Below are 22105 nucleotides of genomic sequence, written 5' to 3' on the forward strand. Positions count from 1 at the left end.
GTGCTCAGTTACCACCCCCCACGGGCCCCCCAGCACTGGTCAGGGAGGCCCCAGAAGCCTCAGCGTCAATAATGTCAACAGTGATTCTCTTCCCCATCGCCAGTTTGGAAATATTGAAACAATGACCCTAAGAATATGAGTTAGCCCTTCCCATGAGTTTCAAGGAAAACTGTTATTCATGAGGTTTCCTGGGGAAAACCTGTCAGCAGGGCCAGCTTCACTCTAGTAACCCATCCGCACCAAGAACTGAAGTGAGTGGGCCAACCTCACCTGGGGAGCACCTGAGCCCACACCGGCCTCAGGGCCCACACCGACCGCAGGGCCCACACCGACCGCAGGGCCCACACAGACGGCAGGGCCCACACAGACCGCAGGGCCCACACCGACCGCAGGGCCCACACCGACCGCAGGGCCCACACCGACCGCAGGACCCACACAGACGGCAGGGCCCACACAGACCGCAGGGCCCACACCGACCGCAGGGCCCACACAGACCGCAGGGCCCACACCGACCGCAGGGCCCACACCGACCGCAGGACCCACACCGACGGCAGGGCCCACACCGACGGCAGGGCCCACACCGGCCGCAGGGCCCACACCGGCCGCAGTGCCCACACAGACGGCAGGGCCCACACAGACCGCAGGGCCCACACCGACCACAGGGCCCACACAGACCGCAGGGCCCACACCGACCGCAGGGCCCACACCGACCGCAGGGCCCACACAGACGGCAGGGCCCACACCGACCGCAGGGCCCACACCGACCGCAGGGCCCACACCGACCGCAGGGCCCACACAGACGGCAGGGCCCACACAGACGGCAGGGCCCACACAGACGGCAGGGTCCACACAGACCGCAGGGCCCACACCGACCGCAGGGCCCACACAGACGGCAGGGCCCACACAGACGGCAGGGCCCACACCGACCGCAGGGCCCACACCGACCGCAGGGCCCACACAGACGGCAGGGCCCACACAGACGGCAGGGCCCACATGGTTACAGGAGTCTCGGACCCCAGTTGTGGCAGGCAGAGGCCCGACGGTGTGGGCAGAGTTGGTGGCTGGCCGGGGCTACAGAGATGTTACCGGCAGTGCTGACACTACAAATTAGATTTTCCAATTTTCAGTTCTCATGCTGCCTTATCACAGTGCCTCTCGGGGCTGCAAGAATCACCCCGTCGAGATAAGGGGAAGGAGGGAAGTGGCTGGGACGTGGCAGGTTGTGGGAGGAAATGCCAAAGGGAAGGAGGGAAAGGGACCCAAGGAGCTACATCAATGAAGAAAGAAGGGGGTGAATGGGGCCTGGACGGTGTGGCTGGGTTGGATGGGCATCCTCTCGTGCACTGAGAGGTCACGGTTTGATTCCAGGTCAGGGCACATGCCCGGGTTGCAGGCTCGATCCCCAGTAGGGGATGTGCAAGAGGCAGCCGATCAGTGATTCTCATCATTGATGTTTCAATCTCTCTCTCCCTCTCTGAAGTATATTTTTAAAAAAGGTTAAAGAAGTTCTCAGGACAAGGCTAGGGAAAAGGAGGAAGCAGGACCTACCAGCTTCTGTCAGGTCACGCAGGGACTGGTTCTCCTCTGCAGCCCGTCTGCGAACCCCGTAAGGGCCAGGTGGGTTTGGGCCTCTCTCCTCTGGACTAGGAGGTGCTGGGCGGTTGCAGGTGATCAGTGACTGTCGCTGGAGCCGAGCACATCGCGCAGGTGTCTCGTCGCCGTGTCTGTTTCCATCCTAGAGGTGGCAGGCCTGGGTGGTTCTGCTGAAGGACTTGGCCCTCAGCACTCACTCACTGGGGTTTCTATCTGTACATGAAAGGTCTAGGGAACCAGGCGGTCACCATGTGAGGCAAGGAGAACTGTGGTGCTGCCCAGCCCTCTGGTCTGGCCATCTCTGCATGTACACCGCGTGTGTATGTGCACACAGTGCCCGACAGACACAGACTGCAGTGGGTAACCATCGGCAGGTGTCCTGAATGGTCTCCTTTTTAGGGCCAATTAACAGAAGTTTTAGCAGTGACTCCTCTGACGACCTGTGAGTTTTATGGGTGTTTGTGTCTTTGTTTTGTTTCTCATTCTCATCCTCCCTCCTCACCCCAACCCACTCCCCAACACACAAATGCAGTTTAATTCTTAAGGCTGCTCTCCTTTTCAAATGGGCAAGAGAAGGGGGCTGTTACCAATACTTCTCTGGAAACAGACGTATAAGTAACAGGGTGGACTCTTGGCCCACCCAGGACACAGCCCCGTGATGCTAACACGTTGAGGTGCAATCCCAGAATGGGCATTTATATTTTTTTCCTAATATTGTTTTGAACTAGATTTTCTCTACTCTCTGCTCACCTATGAAATCCCTGGAGAAACACGTCAGATAAACCCATTTGCCCCTGATTGGATTAGTGTGAGGAACTGGCCGTCTTGTTCTTTAGCCATAAATGAGTCACTCTCCCCTCTCTTCATACCATGAGGTTGTGTTCTGATGGATGCAGGCGCTCTTGGACTGGGGGGATCAGTCTAGACTCATCCGAACCAAACAGTGACCTTTTCAAGGTCCATGGGCAAGCAGGCCTGCCCTGTTCCCACTAAACAGTCACGTGTTAGAGCATGAAGACAGTTCCTGGTGGGTGGACACTTAAAAAGCGTGTGCGGCACAGTAACGAGAGTCAGGTTGTTTATGATGTCAATACATCCCCAGATATAGGCATTTCCCTTTTTACTGCAGTGTTTTCTATACTCCAAGCTTAGGTAGTAGAATGTTTATGTGCGCTTAAATATTTAGCTAATGTATTTGTCAAAAAAGTAAATGAATTGATGTGCCATTTATCAGGAATGGGTGTGTATTTAGAAAATATATACTAGTTAGAAAGTCACGTTCAGGGAAAAGGAAGCTGCTGAGGTGATGTTTGGGAGCAGAGTGTAAGCTCAGGGGACACTGTCTCTCGCCAGCAGTGGGGACTTCATTTTGGGTTGAGCATGAAGTTAGCGGCACCACCGGACACACGGCCGTGAAGGAGCAGCCGGGGCCGCGGGCGCGTCCATTTTCATTGTGGAGGTGACTGTGACGTTCCACTCGATGGAGGGAGCAAACCCAGGCGGCCTCCTGCTGTCACCAGTGTCATGAGACTCCCCTCGGCCTGTATGTACGTCACATTGTGTGTAGAATTACATGCACCGCGTCGGACACACATGTAAGTCAGTATTCAAACCTGTACCGGAGGATAGCGAGGGTGCTCTGCCGAGCGCGAGGCTCTGTCATTGTCCTCATGGGGCTCAAAGGCTCTGTGACCACAGCCCTCAGTACAGAATGCATTTCCCTCGTGACCCAGTTCCCACGCCCGCAGACACCCTGGAGTCTGCACTCGGCACTGTGGGTGCACCTGGTTTTTTCCTCTGACCCCTGTGAACCTTCAGCTGCTGGTCACGGCCCACTTCATGCGCTTTCTGGCCCCTAGTGACGCTCGACGGTCTCTGCCACGTAGGCTGTGTACTCGTCCTGCAAACGACCTGCAGACCCGGACACAACAGGCCGGCCCCGCCCTCTGCACTGAGGCTGCCCTCCTCCTGTGCGGCTCACGCTCTCCCTCTGCCAGCTCAGCCCACAGCATGGCCTCCTAGAAGCCTCTCTCGATGCCCTCCACGCAGTTCGCACCACACCCGTGGCAGCTGGAACCTCTGCATTCCAGCCCGACGTCTGCGGTAGCACTTGCCAGGGGCTCTCTGTCCCTCTCCTGCACACACACCGTCTCCACTTCCTCCTCCCTCCGTTCCTCCTTTTCTTTCTAAAGGAAACATTATAGGCTTTATTTATTTATCTTTATTAATTTTAGAGAGGAAAGGAGAGGGGAGAGAGACACACACATTGATGTGAGAGAGAAACAGCTGTTAGCTGCCTCCTGCACGCCCCCTACTGGGGATGGAGCCTGAAACCCCAGGCATGTGCCCTGACTGGGAATCGATCAGCCTGGTGGCTTTTTGGTGCACAGGACGATGCCCAACCAAGTAAGCCACACCAGCCAGGGCAAAAGGAAACATTACAAAAGATAAAAGTCCTTTGTAAAAAATGAAATACAGGAGAATAAGCAGAAAATAAAACTCACTGAGAGGGCCCCGGGCAGGTTGGCCCTGGGTAAGGGTGCCCCCGGGTGAGGCCTGGCTCCGGTGCCGTATCCCTGAGGGTGCTGTGGGCAGCCTGCTCTGAGGGGCACGCTCACCCCTGGCCTCGCTGAAGGCAGAGTTCACCTGCTCAGGTGAGCCCAGTGGATTTTATAATAAAGGCTGAACTGGTCAACTTCAAAAACATAAAAATAAAACCCACTCTAAACCAGCCCTCCAGAGATAACTGTGAATGTTTACACGTTTTTAGTTTATCATCTTTTGATCTCTAGAGCTACACACTTAGTTCTTAAAGACCAGGTCAAACGGAAGGATTTTGTCACCTGCTGGAACAGTCTGGACGTGGACGTGGTTAGTGAGTGTCGGTCGGAGCCAGAAGCCTTCACAGGAGCTCCAGGGCAGCCGTGCGGGAACCACATGCCACCTGTGGGGAAGTGCAGTGGCTTCCCTCCCGGGAGGGAGATGTGAGGGCCTTTAGTGAAGGAGACGGTGCACAGAGCCTGCTGCGGCAGCTAGAGCTGCCCTCCCGGGCGAGCAGCACCAGTGTGTTCTTCACGGTCAGTTTCCCGGGGGCACGTCTTGACGCGGCGTGGTTGTGTCGTAATGCCCGGCTGAGCGCTTGTTCCAGGGTTAGAGCCAGGATCTGAAGGAACCGCTTTGTTTCTTCTGAGCCGGGAGCGTGTCTCGGCGCAGTGCTGGCTGGCCGCCGGAACCCCTGGCGGGCTCTGCACCCGTGCCCGGATCCGTCCCTGATGGGGCAGGAGCTTCCACTTTAACTAGTTTGGCTGCATAAAAAAGTTTGAGTCACTGCGCGAGGGAGCTCGGCTGGAATCCCCCGTCCCGAGCTGCAGCCAGAGGAGCTATGCTGAGCGCACAGGGGCCTCACTGTGTCTGGGTCAGTGGGCGCGTGGCTCAGGCGCCTAAGGGGCTCTCCCGCCCTCGTGCTGGAACCTCTCCAGGTGACACTCTGTCCGTCCGAGTAGGAGTGTGCCCCCGGTCAGCCCAGGCAGGTGCATCTGTCGGGCAGCGTGTGCTCGCCGATTGGCACAGGCTCCCGTGGTGCCAGGTCAGACGCAGCCAGGGGTTGGCCATCGTCTCCTTGTGCCCATTCGTGGGTGGTCGTGCCCAGCAAGCAGCAGCGTCGTATTCAGGACCAGCGTCTTCTGTAGCCGTATCCTTTACAACCACCCCTCTGCGCTCCCGTGGTCTTCAGCGTTTCTCTAACTCTCTGGTTACTGGGCCTCTTGTTGGGTGAAAATTATTTCTTCAGGAAATCTCTGCCCTCAAAGTACTTTTAGATTAAAGAAAAACAAACAACAACTAATGAAAGAACTACACATCACGTAGGGAATGCTTATGTTCTCATTGTGTAAGTAAGCAAAGCAAACAGCTGGCCTGGGCCCCAGGAAGAGAGAATCGCTGCAGGAGCAGCGGAACCAGAAAATGGAGGCTGCAGCCCGTCTGGCATCTGCTGGGCTGGGAGCTGGGAGCCCATGTGCAGTGAGCTGCCCTGAGGAGGCCCTGGTCGACTTCATGTGAAACACTGTATAGTCCGTGCAGAAATGTGGGGTCACCCGTGGAGGCTCCCCAGGCTGTGACAGCCGTGTGTCCCTGGCTCCCGAGAGCCAGGCTGTGGCTTCATATTTTCCCACTGACAGTACTCAGCAGCCCAGAATTGCCTCCGGGGTTTAAATAGTCCATTTGCCTGTGCTCTCTCATGATATCTTTAAAATTATTAAGATGAGGGCTATTTATTTAAAAACTATTTCGCCTTAGACCACCTGGAAGGAGAAATGCTTGCATTTCCAGGCTTTGCAGCCTCCCCAGGGTCAGACCAGCACTTACGCTCTTGCCCGGGCAGGTGCACAGCCTGCCGCCCCGGAGCACCTGGGAGATGCTGCCGACCTCTGCCTCTAGCACCTGCTTCCACGTTTTCACTCCCGTCCCCTGTGAGTGTGGACATAGCACTCGGTGTCACATGATTCTCGTCCCCTCCCAGGAGGAATCACGGCTTAGCCTGGAACAGTGGGATCCTGTAGGCCCTTTGCCTCTGAGGTTCCAAAAAAAACTTAAAAACAAGAATGTGAAATCAGGAGGCAGGGTCAGGCGTAACCACGATAGGACTCGTTGTGTAAGGTGAGGGCTGTGGAAAGGGTGTGTACTGGGTGGTTCTGAAGGACAGGCATCGTCACCCTCTGCTCCGGTGGATGGTAAGGACTGATGTTCCGCTGAGCTGTCCAGTTGCAGAGTAACAGCCACTTTCTCTTGGGACCTTTTCTCACTCGCCGCTTACACCTCAGCTGGGCATTAGCTATTGATTCCATTTTGGAAATCTGTAAACTGAGGCTCAGAGAGGTTAGGTGATATTTCTAAAGCCACACAGCATGTGAGTCGCAGAGCTGCTGTTGCCCAAACATTGCTGCTTTGGAAAAGGAAAACAAACAAACAAACAGAAAGAAAAAAACAGGAAGTCCCTTTATTGTGTTTGCAAGAAGCCTAATCCTTACCACAGCCTTCAGAAGGTAGGCATTATTGTCTTTATTTTAGCTAGAAGGTGATCGTTGGGAGAGTTTAATCACTCGGCCAGCTGGTCCTGGGCCCTGGATTGCATTTGCCGTCTACTGTGTCAGCTATGGATCCTGCTCTGAAGAAACGGGAAGCCCCCCACCCCCACCTCTCCGGTCCCAGACACCGCTGCACAAGCGCAGGGGAGACATCACCGGCTGCCGGCCCTGCAGCCACCCAGCCTTGGGCCGGGGGGGGGGGGGGGGGGGGGGGGGGGGGTCTGGTTGGAGCCTTTGCTGCCTGTTCTGGGGCAGCAGGAAAAGTCCTGTCCTCTAAGCAGAGCACCTGATGGGGAGCATTTTGAGTTGCATCCGTGAGAAAACAGTCGCCAGCGTTGAGGGAAGCTCTGAGCTGCCTGCGCTGAGGTGTCTGCACCCCGGGTTCCGACAATGTTGAGCCCCATGGAAACCCCATGGGGGAGTGTGTCCCAAAGATCAGCCAGAAAGATGGCACAATGGTGACTCTCTCTGCCTTTGTGTTCATCGTTCTCACCAAGCACCTCACGGGTGAAGACGCCTTTACTCGGTTTGTGCATTTTACTCGGATCCGGAAGCGTCCTCTGAGACTTAGGTAATTTTACTGAAAAGGTCCCCAGCTTGCCTGAGCAGAAACCAGCTGTGGGGGTCTCACCGCTGTGGTCAGAGCTCCCCGCCCCAGGGAGGACAGTTACCATGGAAACACTTCCAGAAATAATAGGTCAAGTTCTATCCTTCTGCCTCGGGCTCAGTCTGGTAGGTTTTAGTCGGAAGTGGATGCCGTTGTAAGTGAAGACCTAGAACCGCTGGTGGGAAGAGCCGGTCGGGGGCCCGGTCGGGGACCGTGGGCAGGGAGGCCCGTTTTTTCCTCTTTTCTAAAGCATGGGCTTGCTTTCCGGTGCCTGAGCATCTGAGAGCGTGTAAGTGAATTCAGCCTTACTTTGCACAAGGTCAGCAGGGAAGCAGGGTTTGTCAGTTTTCACAGAAGATTAACTGCCTGAGGTAAGGGAAAGCGTTTTTATTTTATTCCAAAAATAAATGTTCACCAGGAAAGCATACAGTGTTTAAGCACCCTGTTCCCTCCCTGTTTTTAAAGCCCAGTCCGCGCTGCTCTGTGCCTCCTCTTCAGGGACATGAAAACAGTAAACGCAGCTTTGGGGAAGGGACCCTCGTACCCGAGAAGTGCCGAGTGCAGGCAGCGTGCGAGGTTTCCTGTGGCAGCGGCTCAGCCTCTGGGGACCCGAGGGAGCAGCGTGTCCCTCTGCCACGGGCCGCAGTGTTGCTCTAACATCTGCACATACGTGCTGAGATGGGAAGATCTGCTTCTTTATTTTTTATTGAATTTTAGAGAGAGAGGAAGGAAGAGGGAGAGAGTAACAGCAATGTTAGAGCAGAACACCGATCGGCCGCCTCCTGTACGCCCCACCCCACCCCCCCGCCCCCGCCCCGGGGATCAAGCCCACTCCTGGGCATGTGCCCTGACCAGGACTGAACTGGCAGACTTTGGCTGTATGGGACCGTGCACAGGCAACTGAGCCACACCGGCCAGGGTCTTAAGACAATAAGATACATCACCTCACCTTTTCTGACCAGAATTTATTTTACATAAGCGGAATATATTAATACATTTTAGCATAACTACATGAATTCATGCCGGGAAACTATGTTAAACTACTTCACAAATTACTGCTAATTTTCTGTATTTTCTGTTAAGCAGTGAGTGGGTGTGTGGGAAGATGTGACATTTATATTGCTTTTGCCCTGATCATAAAGATTGCAAACCGGGGTCCTCGGGTCCTCGGGCTGCCGTATGAAGTCCCAGCTGGGTGCCTTAAAGCTGCAGACATTGGTTGACTTGTGGTTCTGAAGCCACCAACCTTTATGAAGGCGTCGGCAGGGCCGGTTCTGTCAGGCGCGGACGGAACCGGCTCCAGGCTCGGTGTCCTTGTCTTGTGGCTGCACCATTGGACTCTGCCTCTGCCGTCACATGGCCCCCGTGGGGCTGTGTCTCTTTTCTCTTCTTAAAGGGCTATGTCAGAGGATCAGGGCCACCTCCTCCATGTGAACTCAGCTTGCTCCACCTGCAAAGACCCTGTTCCCAAATGAGGTCACAGTCACAGTTTCCTAACAGAATCCCTGGCAGTGGCTGTGATGGACAGCTCCCTACTGAGCCGGTGGTGTGGTCTCCGTCGCTATTTTATTTTATATATATATTTAAATATATTTTATTAATTTTTTACGGAGAGAAAGGGAGAATAGAGAGTTAGAAACATCGATTAGAGAGAAACATCGATCAGCTGTCTCCTGCACACTCCCTACTGGGTATGTGCCCACAACCAAGATACATGCCCTTGACCAGAATCGAACCTGGGACCCTTCAGTCCGCAGGCCGACGCTCTATCCACTGAGCCAAACCGGTTAGGGCTCGGTTGCCATTTTAAATTGCTATCCTCTCTGGTTCTTTAGAAATAACGTTTTCACAAGTTACCTCATCTTTCGTAGACATGTAGGGAATGTGACATTCTGATTAATGAAATGCTTTTATGTGTAGAAGTTTAAAATATACAAAAACATATCTAGAATAGATAAAATGAAATTTACATGTACCTGGCACAGTCCCTAACTGGTAATAGGCATTCACTAAATGTTTATTGAATGAATGAATGAATGAATGAATGAATCAGTCATTACATAGTCAAGATACCGAGCGTAATGTCATCTTTCGTTGATAATTCAGGAGAATTGCTACAGGTAAAATGTAGCCAAGTCCAGGCGGAGGGGTCCCTGCTGCTTGAATGCTGATGCCCGCGGGCTGTGCATTGGAGCCACCGGCTGGAGATCAGTATGTCCGTGCCGCCTCTCCTCAGCCTCTGTCCGTGGCCGTGCTTGTTGGGTTGGTACATGCTGCTTCCTTTAACGCATTTCCGTTCAACAGCAATGTGTTTTGGTTTGGTTTCTCCAACTATAAAATTACCCACTTTATCGTGTGCAGGATTGCCTGCCCTTCAGTCTACTCTTCTCTGTCTGGACATTCAATAAATGTGTTTTGATTGTGGTGATATTATTTGAGTTATGTTTCTTTACTAATGGCTACTTCCATTTTCCGTGTAATCCAATACAGAGGAAAGGAACCGCCAAGACAGAAAACAATTACAGGAGAGCCCAGACCTCACAATGAAAGCCGTCTCCTCGGTGTTAAAACTGCCTCTTGTCTCCGCAGGACCTCCGAGGGGATGGAAAATGCAGCACAGAGTTTAAAAGAAAAAGCACGTTGTAGCAGAGAAATAAATTCAAGACAAAGACAAAAATGCCAAAATTCAGACGGAAATGTTCCCAGCTTCTACGTTTCAAGCTGCGAATGTTTCCCATTTCACAGTCCTTTTCTTGACAGATAGTCAAGTGTTTGCTAATCAAACCTGTCATTAAAGCCGAACATTTCTTCTGAAAACCTGATTGAGAATCAAAACATTTAAACCAACTGAAGAGATTTATTTTCTTAGAGAGGGAGACGAAAACAGCTCCTGGGAGAAAGCTGTCGTTTCGTCCCACGCTGTCCCTTGTTTTCTCGACAGGAGAGTTCCAGGTGGTTTCCGTCGCAGGAGCCCGTGTTCATGGGAAACGGGCAGGGTGCCCGTTATTAGGATCAGCTGGGCAGGGGAGCAGCCGCGCCCGGGCTTAGAGCCATTTCCCAGCAAAGGAAGGGGAGGGCGGCTCACCCGCCTCCCACGGCCACGTGTGGCTACGGAGGGGCAGGTGCCAACTGTTCCTTTTCTCATGTCACCTCCGTCCTCGTCAGTAAATGGCCGGGGCAGTGAAGCGCTCTCTGACCTCGTTTTCTCCCGATGTCACCGGAGAGGAAAGCTAATGAGCTCGTCATCCTGACATTGTTTCAATACCAAGACCAGCCCAGGCCAGCGAGTCTGTCACCAGCTTCGTCCCCTCTCCTGCCCTTGGAGGGAACGCTGCACTTCGCACTCACTCCCCTGCTCCGTGTGTTTCCCGTGCTCCCGAGAGCTTTCCGTGACAGTGACTCCAGTTAGTTCCACGGTGTTTCTGGGTTTAAGACGAATGGGTCCTGCCCCTGCCGGGCCTTCAGAGCTTCTAGAAGCTTTGATGTTCGTTCCCGAACGTCGTGTTTGTCCTCTCTCATGTTTAATTGCGACACATGATGGCTCTCTGCCTGTGGTTTCCTGTAACGTTCCCGTCACGGTTTGGCCCCGCAAAGCCTCCGAGTGCTCCTTGCGGAATTGGTGTGTGGATGACACCGGGCTGGTTCTTTGCTGTCAAAATCACATGAACGTCTTTGAGGGGAGCCGTGGGGAAGAGGTCAGGGGAAGAGGGCATCATCGTCCCCGCACAAACCTAGGCCCCGACGAGAACATGTCTGACGGGAGAGAGGGCACCGCGCCCCGGCTCCGCTCCCGGCTGCTTCTCGGATGGGAGGGGGCTCGGGTGCTGTGCAGAGGGAGGGAGGGGGGGGGGTCCTCGCCTGTAAGGGAGCTGCTCAGTTCTGCCAGAGGATCTTTTACCTGGAGAAGAAGAAAGTCATTTAAAGTTAATTAACAGTAGAGAAAAGGGAAATTTATAGATAATTTTCTGGAAAATCTGAACTCAAGTCACTGTGAGTGTTAAGACAGAATGAGTTGCTATGAGGGTTCTGTCCCCCAATGAGCTAGAATATATCACCCAGTCTGCACCTTCACCTTACTTCCCAAACATAGTCTTCGGGAATTTGTTCAAGATTGGCTTCTTTCTGCCGAATAAATGTGTGTATTTGTCCCAATTACATGCAGTTTATGATATCCATGTTTTCTCTAATATATAAAACTAGAGGCCCGAAGCATGAAGATTTGTACAACAATGGGCCTTCCTTCCCCTGGCTGCAGGCACCGCCTTCACTCCGGCCGGAGCCACCTTTCCACCTTCCCACACTGCCCAGAGGCCCGGAGCTGCTGGGGTGGTGCAGAACGCCATCCCGCCCATCCCTTTGTCGCTCAGCGCCTGTGTGTGCAAATTAACCCACCATCTTTATTGGGTTAATTTGCAAACTCACTCCTGATTGGCTGGTGGGTCAATTTGCATCTTACTCTTTTATTAGTGTAGATACCAAGAAAAGTACAAAAGATGTTTAAATAATGGCTAGGTAGCTTCTGTATAGGTGTGAAACTATGCAGTATTATCTTTTTTTTAAATATATTTTATTGTGTTTTTTTTTTTTTTACAGAGAGGAAGGGAGAGGGATAGAGAGTTTGAAACATCAATTAGAGAGAAACATCCATCAGCTGCCTCCTGCACACCCCCCTACTGGGGATGTGCCCACAACCAAGGTACATGCCCTTGACTGGAATCGAACCTGGGACCCTTCAGTCCGCAGGGCGACGCTCTATCCACTGAGCCACACCGTTTAGGGCTGTCTTTCTATTATTATACTTGGGATTCAACTCTTTTATAAAATAATTAGCTATTTATGTGCCTGTTTACAAAACATTTTAAAATTAGAATATTTAACCTAATCCGTATGATTTCTAACACCACCTATTATATTGAAGATATCACCCTTGGTCTCGGGTACAGTGCGAACGTGTTTCCAGCTTGTCATTTGATTGTCTCACTCCATTTGCTCATAGGATCTTTCTGTGTCTGAGGAATTGCCCGAGTGCCCTGTGAGGGGATCTGTGCTTGTCTTCCTGCCTCAGTGGGTTCTGACAGCTCCGCACGGGGTGGTTTATTTTTGCTCGTTCGGGTTCCGTGCTGCGTTCATCCGACCTTTGGAGCCTTGTTTCCCTGATATTATCGAATGAGCACCTCTGACCGGGGGGCCTGATCCCTGTCCACCACGGCCTCTCGGGCTGTGAAAGTCACTCCCTCCGCTGGTCGTCAGCTCCCCCAAATCATGTTCGGATTTCTTCAGTCTGGTCCACCACCTTCTCTGAACTCAGTGAACCACTCCAATCAGGGGTCATCGTGAGCAGCCCTGAGACCCCGCTGCTTGCCCGGGGTGGGGTAGCGTCCCAGCGGGAGGAGGAGAGTCGAGCCATCCCCACAGGGAGACCAGGAGGTGCTGGCTTCACTCTATGATCAGGAACCTGTTTGTGGGGCACCCGACACACTAGCTTTCCCTTCAGGCCTGTTGAGTGTTGGGGTAACTGGGGAGCACACTGAGTATGACGGAGAAGGGGAGAAGGCCGCAGGCAGGGGAAGATCACACTTCCGCACAAACTGGGTTCCAAGCGCCAGTCTGTGGAGGGAGTCCAGGCCGTCTGGGGTGAGGGGATCACGGCGTCCCAGGCCCTGTGTGCTGCTGAGTGGGCAGTAGTGCCTCGAGCTACAGGACAGTCCCTGTGACCCACACAGGCTATTCCGGCGACGCCCAGACTCGGCTCTCCCAGGCCATCTCCCCTGTGGCTGGGCTGTCTCCTCCCACTGGGTGTGTGCCAGGCCCACGCGCTCCGTGTCCTTAACCCTGCGGAGCAGCTGGGTTTGCAGTGTTGGTCCCGGGACCGAGGGACAGGCAGGAGCTCCAGGTCTGTCTGAGGCCGACACCCGCACAGAGAAGGGGTCTGACCTCACTTTACAGCGGAATAAACGGAGGGCCAGCGCTCGCTCGTACACGCGGAGACCTTCCCATAGCGCGGCCCCCACAGTGACGCACTGGCAGTCACCCAGGACGAAGCTAACGCAACTTTCTGTCTTAACCTGCACGGGGCGCCGTGGAATTGGATGTGTATAATCTTTCTTTTCACTTCATTTCCTGCAGTGAGCTGCTGCCAGTGGGAGTGAACTAGGAGAAGGTGCTTTGAGCTGGATCTTCAGACCTAACCCATGAAAATGACTCAGAAAGACATGACTGAGGCAGATAGCAGCTATGCATGGCTGCTACAGCTAGACTCCATTGGGCCTGTTGGGGGTCATTCATCATGTTCCAAAACATGCATGGCCTGGTTTTCAGAGCTTGTCCCGTTCTTTCCAGGACACGGCGGGCCAGGAGCGGTACCGGACCATCACCACGGCCTACTACCGCGGGGCCATGGGCTTCATCCTGATGTACGACATCACCAACGGGGAGTCCTTCAACGCCGTGCAGGACTGGTGAGTGGCTGGTACCCCCCAGCGAGGCCTCCTCAGCGGCTCCCCCTCAGTGGCTGCCCACGGGGTAGCGTGTTCTCACACGTGTCCTCTAGGGCAGCCACGCCCCAACAGTGCCCCGAGTGGCATGTAGTGCCCGATGGGACCCATCATGGTGGTGTCCTACACGCGGTCCCTCAGTGCCTGGCGTCCTGTTCTTCTGGCTCTGTGGGGCCGGGCCCACCACTGCGATTCCAAAACAGTGCGTGACGGGCGGTCATTGTCTGCCGTGGGGGCTGGGGCCTGAACCTCGGCCTCGTGGGCCTGGGGGCCCAGACCGGCCCCACTGGCTTTGCGAGCAAAGCTGTATTAGAACGGCCGGGCTCGTGGCCTTCCGTGGGAGGGACCCCACACGACAGCTCGCTGCAGCCGGGGCGCCGCGTGCCCACGTCGATACAGGTTTTCCTTAAATTGAAACGTTTCAAAGGTCTGGGACGCAGGGAAAGGTAACCCAGAGCCTGTTCTGACCCAGCCGCATCGCACGTCTGAACCCTGTGTGGCTGCGTGGTGCGCATGGGGCTCCCGCCTAGGATGGCCCTGCCTGGTCGCCAGCTGGTGGCCCCGCCCCTGAGTCCAGTCCTCAGGGCTGACGGGCGGGTTCTCTGCAGAAGAGCCAGTTTAGCTCCAACTTTGGGGGATCAGGAGGTCCCTGAGTTCATTAACACGAGTGGGCCAGGCTGGGGTCAGCGCCTTGAGTCCCGAATCAGAGGTGCCTCTCGCCCAGCGGGACTCAGAGTCTCCCCACTGGGGCTCAGCGTCTCCCCCGCTAGGACTCAGGGTCTCCGACACCAAGGTCATTTCCACCTGCCTCAGCCCCGCTGGCCCGCGCTCCCGAGCTCCCGTCCTAAGAGCGAGGCCCCCGCGTCTGCATTTGCCGGGACTGTCGCTGGCTGACACCTCGGCCATCTACAGGCCGCGCTTCGTGGCAGGATGCAGAGCTATCGATAGGATGGCTGTTTTAAGGCAGGAAACCTGGTGGGCAGATGGATGTTTTTTAGAAACCACCAGACCAAGGGTAGGAGTCTGACCCATCTTCCCGCCGTTTTAGTAACTACTCTGTGCCGTTCAGGGCACCTTAACTAGGAAGAACTTCACCTTCAAACATGCACACCTTCAGTTTTTCTCCCCTTTTTCTCCAAGAGCAAATAACACTGAAATGCAGGTGACCTCCGTCAGACATGAAAGGACTTTAGCCTGAGGGCCGCTGAGAGGGGTGGGCATTTGCTCAGTGTTTCCTGACCTTGGTCAAGGTCAAAGGTCCTCTCAGCTCCCCGTCTGGGTCTGCTGCAGCTCAAAGGGGCAGTGACGGGGTGACCCCAAGTTTCCACTCCCACCTGGGCATCAGGGATTCTCTCCTGTCCCCGGATCTGAGCAGTGACATTTCTTTTTTTTTTTTTCTTTTTTTAACGGAGAGACAGGGAGAGAGACAGAAACATTGTTGAGAGAGAAACATTGATTGGCTGCCTCCTGCACAGCCTCCAGCGGGATAGAGCCCGAAACCCAGGCTTTGCCACAACCAGGAATCGCCCCGGTGACGTCTTGGTGTCTGGGTGCTGTTTTCTAGTTTCTAACCACTGAGCCATGCCGGCTGCTCTGATGGGTGTGGGACACTCTCCCTGTACAGACAGCCCAACCTGCACTCGCCTTTGTACTTAGAAGACACGTGGCTCCTTTCAGAAACTGAAATGAGAGCCCAAGCACATCGCGTGCCCTGCACGGTCTCTTCCACGTGTGAGCCCAGGCGCGGAGACTTTTCTGGGGGGCGGGGGGATGACCCAGAAGCTAGCTCTTGGTGTGGAGACAGCGTGAAGTGGGCCTTAGGGTTAGCGTGCAGACTGTCCGAGGGGGAGCCGAGGGCGGGAGCTCCTGCCTGGCTGAGCTCTGAAGGCGGGAAGCAAGGGCTGGAAGTGCATCCCGGGGCTCTGCCCGCCCTCACGAGGCTGTGGGGGACGTGAAGGTCAGAGGCAGACCTGGACTCTCGGGGGAAAGCATTTCCTACACATGTTGCTGCTCCTGCTGCGTCACCCGCTCTCTGAAACAGACTTCGTCTGTGTGGTTTGTGTCACAGTATTTATTGCAGATACTGGTGTTTTCTCCTGGGACTCCCTGGGGTGTCTCCGTTTTAATAGACCTTCTTCCCTGTTAAGTTAGCTGCCTGTCTTTGGGGGGGTCGGTCTTGAGGGACAGTGCTGACACTCCCTGTGAAGAGAGCGCGTGCTCAAGCCCTGGGCGCCCCGCTGGCTCCCGGGTGGCTTGGTGGTGCCCTTGCCTCAGGCGACCCTGTGGGAGGAGGATCCAGTTTAGAGAACAGCCTGGGCTTTGAATGGGCCGCTCGCTGTGGCTGCCTGGACCTCACAGGCGCGTTCAGGTCGTCGTCCACGGGATCTCCGTCCAGGCTGCTGCCCCGCAGTGAGCGCGCTCAGTCCCAGCACAGACGCTGAGCCCACCTTCTAACAGGCAGGGCAATGAGGGGGTGCCCTCTGCAGCCGTCCTGGGAAGTGAGCAGAGAGGCCGCGTCACAGGTCTACACGGTGCAGTCCCAGCCTGCTCTCGTGTTTCTCACCTGACGCCTCCGCCCAGCGGGGGGTCCTGGGGGAACAGCACCTTTGCAGTTGCGTTCGTTACGGTAATTATCCAGTGACCGGTCGTAGACCACACCCTGCACACCCTCCCACATAAATAAATAGACATTAAAGGGAACTATTCAAAAGAGGAAATTAGAAAATAGCACATTTGTCCCAGGAGGGTCCTCTCTAGTCCTGGCGCACGGCGTGGGACTCGTTAGATTCAGACAAAACTGGGCTGTGGCCACTTGGCTGTCCCTCCTGCATCACCGTTCCCAAACCCGGAGCACGAGTCACGCACTCCACGCAGCCCCACAAGTTCCCCGGTCCCCGCTGCTCCCTCTTAGTGTAGTGTGCCCTATGACCTAATTTTGATCTATAAATATCACAGATTTTTAGGATACTTTTCATTCCCAAAGTAACCACCAGGGGGTGCCAGTGAGGGAAGAGAAGTTGCAGGGCCTGAGTGGTTGCTCGGTGGTTCCCACACGTTTTCAGTCCTCATAGCAACTACAAGATGTGAATAGTCACAAAGTACGCGTCTGCCCAGAGCCAGCGGAGGCGAAAGGCGCGATCCTCCAGGGGCTGCCTGACCCCTCACTTCAGACACTAGTTATACATGGGGGTCCCAGGGCCCCCTCACTCCTGACCCCCTGGCTATACCTTCAGGCTTTCCCATGAACACTTTAGATTTGATCATCACTAGGATGACCTACAGAATTCAGGAAAGTGCTGCCCTTACCACTGTGGTTTGTTTTATTATAACAAAAAGATACGTCTCAGAACTAGCCAAAGGGGGCGATGGCGACGGCGAGATTGGGAGGGTCCGGGTGGGGGCCCTGTGGTCCTCAGGGAGACGTTGCCAACCAGGGGTTCCCCAGGTCTGATGCCCAACCTTCATGGGGCTTCACTATGGGGAGTGATGCCGCCAGCACGGGAGGAACGGACTTAGTCATCGCGTCCTCGTGATGTGAAACAAACCCAGCCCAGCAAAAACCCTGTGTGTGTGTGTGTGTGTGTGTGTGTGTGTGTGTGTGTGTGTGTAACTGTATATGTTTAGAGAGAAGGAAAAAATACACACACGTAGAAAATATGTAAACTTGGAGGGGGTTGTTTTGGTTTTGTGTTTCGCTAAATGACAACAGATTTTTAATGACTATGAGCGGACTTGGTAGGGTCGGCCTTAATTGCCATTTGCTGAGTAACCATGGTGACCGGCATCTTGCTTCTGATCCCATTAATCTCACTGAGTTTAAAGTAAATCCCAAAGGAGCTGCTGCAGTGACTGGGAAATAAATCATCGTTTCACACGCACATTAAGTGGTGGCAGCCACCTTCTGTACACGTGTGTCCGTGTCCAACAAAGAAGTGAGGTGGTCTCTAAGGAGGGGATTGAAAGCCTCCGCCATGCAGGTTCGTTTTACGAAATCAGGGAATGATCCAAACAGGGAACACGTGGAAACATGCAGGCGAGGACTCGCTCCCATCCCAACAGGCACCCCGTGCACTCCAGGCAGAGATTTACCGGGGGAGGATTTCAGTCTCAGATAAGAACGGGGGACGTTTGAGCTTCTCGAGTGGAAAGCGCATCATCGTTTAGATGATGGGGGTCAGGATGCGTTGAGCTGGGTTTGGGAGGAAGAACGGCCTCACCTGGGACTGAGACTGTTTGTGAAGAGATGCTGGGAGTCAGGAAGTCCGGGTGACCTCCTGAGCCCACCCCGCCTACCGCAGCCCTGGCTGGTGGGAGCCTCGCTGGTGAGGCCGAGGCTGAGGAACCGGCTGACGTCCCGTCGCTGAGTGTTGGTTTTCTTCCTCACGGGCCGAGCACCCCTTCCCGGGGGTGAGGGCGGGGAACGTGTGCATGCTGGGCAGTCCTCCCAGGAGCCCGGACCCCGAGGTGCTGAGAAGGTCTCATGGCAGAAGTGAGCACCCCACGAACCTGGTGAGAGGTGTCGACATCACGGGCGTAGGGCGGGTTTGCCGAGGTCAGAGGAGGCCGATGGCACAAGCACTGGTCCTCCAGCTCGGAAAGCCTGTCCCTGACCGCGGCCACCCCTCCTCATGGGGTGACTGACCCCTCAGGCAGTGGCCCCTGCTGTGGCCCGAGGAGAACCTTCTCTGGGAACTCGGGGATACACAGGCCTCCCCGCACCAGGCCAGGCCGTGGCTCCAAAGACCCGATGGAGCAGGGGGGCGACTTAAGCATCCCCGAGGCACCTGTTTCCGTTTGAGCTGGAAGGAACCGTGGAGTTTCTGTGTAACGCTATGTGAGCACTTGCGAGTCCAGGTCTCCCGTGTGCAGGATCTATTTCGCACCTTAGTTCCCCGGAATCCGCCGTTGCCCTGGATCCGCACAGCAGAGGGAGAGGAACGCACCGTTTAGAAGGCTGCCTCTGCTCCTGGTGGATGGGCATGCGCCGCGTCTCGCTGTCGCTAAAGGGGCACGTTCACTCGGGCACCAGAAGTAGGAAGCTCCCGTCCCCGGATTTTTCTGAGAGAACCTGGTGCCCCTCTGAGGTGGAGCCAAGATCACATTCACCGGACGGTTCCATCTCATCTGAAAGCTGCGCTGGGTCCGGGTGCCCTGAGTTAACCCTGCCTGCCCCTTGCACATCCTTCTGGGGCGCCTCCCTCCTCGGCCAGAGCGGTTTGCTTTTCTTCTCTTTGCAAGTTGAGGGAGCTCATCGCTATTTTCCGTTTAATAATCCAGAAGGATCTGGAACTTGCTGGTAAGGACACACCCAAGCTTGCCTTCTTCACACTTTGCAGATCTTTTCCTGTGAACTTTCATCAGGCATTTTGCTTTTCGACGTGTCCCCTCTCTCCCGACCACTCAGTGCGAGGTACGTCTCCCACCTGAGCCTTGTCCTCTACAAGGTCGCCGCCCTCACAAAGGGAGATGAAGACCTTCCTGTCGGCTTCCCGGTGACACCTGAGGCTCTGAAGGACCCCCTGCCCACCTGTAACAAGTGGTGCGGCAGGGAGGGGGGGTGTCTGAGGCTGCGACTGCCCGTCTGTTTCCAGATCTGCCTCTCACCTGAGTGACCTCGAACAGATGGTTCACCCTCCCCAGGCCTCACTTCCTCAGTGTGAAGTGCGGGTGGAACAGTCTCCCCCGCGTTGCTCTATGGATTAATTAACGTAACAAATACAAACTGGTTAGAATAGCACCTGCAAATATTGCCTGTTGTAATTATTATCCAAGTTAAAATCAAGAGTTGGTCACATGGAAATTTATTCTGAATTCTAGGTTTTCCCGTTTATAGTAAATTAAAGCACCAGCCCATTGTACTATAATTTTGATATTCACCAACCTGGCATTTTTCTCTTAAAAATGACTACTAGTTCTTATAGTTCATTTTAAAAATTACCATTACCTCCCCATTCCTAGCCCAGTTGACAGGTTGTTCAGTCATCACAGTAACAAGGGAAATTAGGCTTCTGTGTGATGGATTTCCTGTAACTGAGTGGTTTCTCAGAAAACGGGACTTTTTCTCCTAAAACAGGCTGTCTGGGCACATTGGGCCAGTGGGCACTCAGCTGTGAAGGGGGGTGCGGGAAAAGGAAGGAATAGTTGTAATATCAGCTCATCAAATGCAGAAGAATCCTTCACACAGCACCTTTGGTACTTTCATTTTTAAAAACATATTTTTATTGATTTCAGAGAGGAAGGGAGTGAGAGAGAGAAATAGAAACATCAGTAATGAGAGAGAATCATGGATTGGCTGCCTCCTGCACGCCCTGCACTGGGGATCTATCCCGCAGTCTGGGCATGTGCCCTGACCGGGAATCGAACCCTGACCTCCTGGTTCATAGGTCAACGCTCAACCACAGAGCCACGCCGGCCGGGCTGGTCCTTTCATTTTTGACTTGTTATCCCTGATGAGTGCTGATGGGTGACATTTTACTGGACTAAGTAATTCCAAATTTGGGCCTTTTTTACTGTTATCAGCACATGTGGGATATATTTCCCCTCCTTCATTTTGTGCTGTTCCACTTTCTTCTGATCACTTTTTTGCCTGTTCTTTTTCTTTTAGGTCAACTCAGATCAAAACATACTCTTGGGATAACGCGCAGGTGATCCTGGTGGGGAACAAGTGTGACATGGAGGACGAGCGTGTCGTCTCGGTGGAGAGGGGCCGGCGATTGGGAGAACAGCTTGGTAAGCGGCACCGGATGAGGAGGGGAGCTGGCAGACCCGAGGCCAGCTGCGTGGGGTGATGGGCTGGGGGAGACGGTCAGCCCTGCCGTGGGAACCCGCACACTCTTCAGGGCGAGTGGGTCCCCCACACTCGGGCATCATGAGGATGCAAGCTCCTCACAGAAGCAAACTGGGCCGCCCGACTGTGACCCAGTCCAGGGCCTGTTCTTACTCCGTGAGAAACAGGCTCTGCACAGGGCTCCCTTCCCCCACATCCTCGAGACTCTCCCTCCTTGTCCGTGACGTGGTGCGCACTGCCCGTCCCGACCGTGAGGCAGCATCTCCTGGGGTTTGACTGCATTTCCCTGTGACCAGTGGTGTTGAGCATCTTTCCTGGACCTACTGTGCGCCCTCTTTGGAAGCATGTCTGTTCAGACCCCCTGTCCATTTTTAATTGGATTTTTTGCTATTGAGTTGCATAAGCTCCTGACATATTTTGAATATTAAACCCTTATCAGATATATTTGGAAATATTTGCCTCCATTCAGTAGATTGCTTTTTCATTTTATTATTTCTCTTGCTGTGCAGAAGCTTTTTAGTTTGATGTAGTCCCACTTGTTTTGTTGTTATTACTGTTTAGATTTTATTGGTTTTGTTCTTGCTTTTGTTGCGTTTCTTTCTAGTGTCAAATCTAATCATCTTCAAGGCCAATGTCAAGGAGCTCGCCCCCGTGTCCTCCAGGTGTGTCATGGTCTGGGTCTCACAGTCGTGTCATCTATGTTGAGCTCATGTCCTTCATGGGCTGAGGTAGCATCCAGTCCCCTTCTTTGGAGTGGCTGTCCAGTGGATCCAACATCACACATGGAGGAAGTGTTCTTGGGTTCCTGACTCCTTTGGCATAAATTAATGGCCCACGTATGAAGAGGTTAATTTTGGGTTCTCTATTTTGTTCCATTGATTTATGTGCTAGTACCTGTTCTTATGCCAACGTCATGCTATTTTGATGACTGTAGCTTTGTAAAATGGTGTGAATTCGTGGAGTGTGATGCTTCCAGTTTTGTTCTTCTTGCTCAGGGTTGCTTTGGCGATTCAGGGTCTTTTTGTGGTTCTATACAAACTTTAGGATCGTTTGTTCTATTTTTGTGAACAATGCCATTGGATTTTTAAAATAGGAATTGCATTAAATCTGTAGATTGCTTTGGGTAGTAGTATGGACATTTTAATTCTTCTAATCCATGAGCACAACATCTCTTTCCATTTATTTGTATCTTCTTTAACTGCTTTGTCTTACAGTTTTCAGTGTACAGGTCTTTCACCTCCTGGTGAAATTTATTCCTAGGTAGTTTATTCTTCTTCATGCCACAGTAAGTAGGATTGTTTTCTTAATTTATCTTTCTTATAGTTCATTATTGGTGTATAGAAATGCAATGGATTTTACAAATATTTTTATTAATTTTTAGAGACAGAGGAAGGGAGAGGGAGAGAGAGATAGAAATGTTGATGAGAGAAACATTGATTGGCTGCCTCCTGCACGGCCCCTACTGGGGATTGAGCCCGAAACCCGAGCATGTAGCCCTGATCCGGAACAGAACCAGCGACCTCCTAGTGCCCAGGTCCAT

At 53.7% G+C, this 22105-nt stretch overlaps 1 protein-coding gene across 2 annotated transcripts in view; it reads left to right on the top strand.

Annotated features, from left to right (window-relative positions):
* The window catches only part of RAB3C (RAB3C, member RAS oncogene family), a 39942-nt gene that overhangs the window by 14731 nt on the left and 3106 nt on the right, over positions 1-22105 (top strand). For both annotated transcript variants that reach the window (XM_028137440.2, XM_008160296.3), the window contains exons 3-4: positions 13624-13742; positions 20383-20507. In XM_028137440.2, the coding sequence (XP_027993241.1) occupies positions 13624-13742; positions 20383-20507 (244 nt within the window). The remainder of the gene's footprint in view (positions 1-13623; positions 13743-20382; positions 20508-22105) is intronic.

Source organism: Eptesicus fuscus, chromosome 4, assembly GCF_027574615.1.
Source record: "Eptesicus fuscus isolate TK198812 chromosome 4, DD_ASM_mEF_20220401, whole genome shotgun sequence".
NCBI classification, from domain to species: Eukaryota; Metazoa; Chordata; class Mammalia; order Chiroptera; family Vespertilionidae; genus Eptesicus; species Eptesicus fuscus.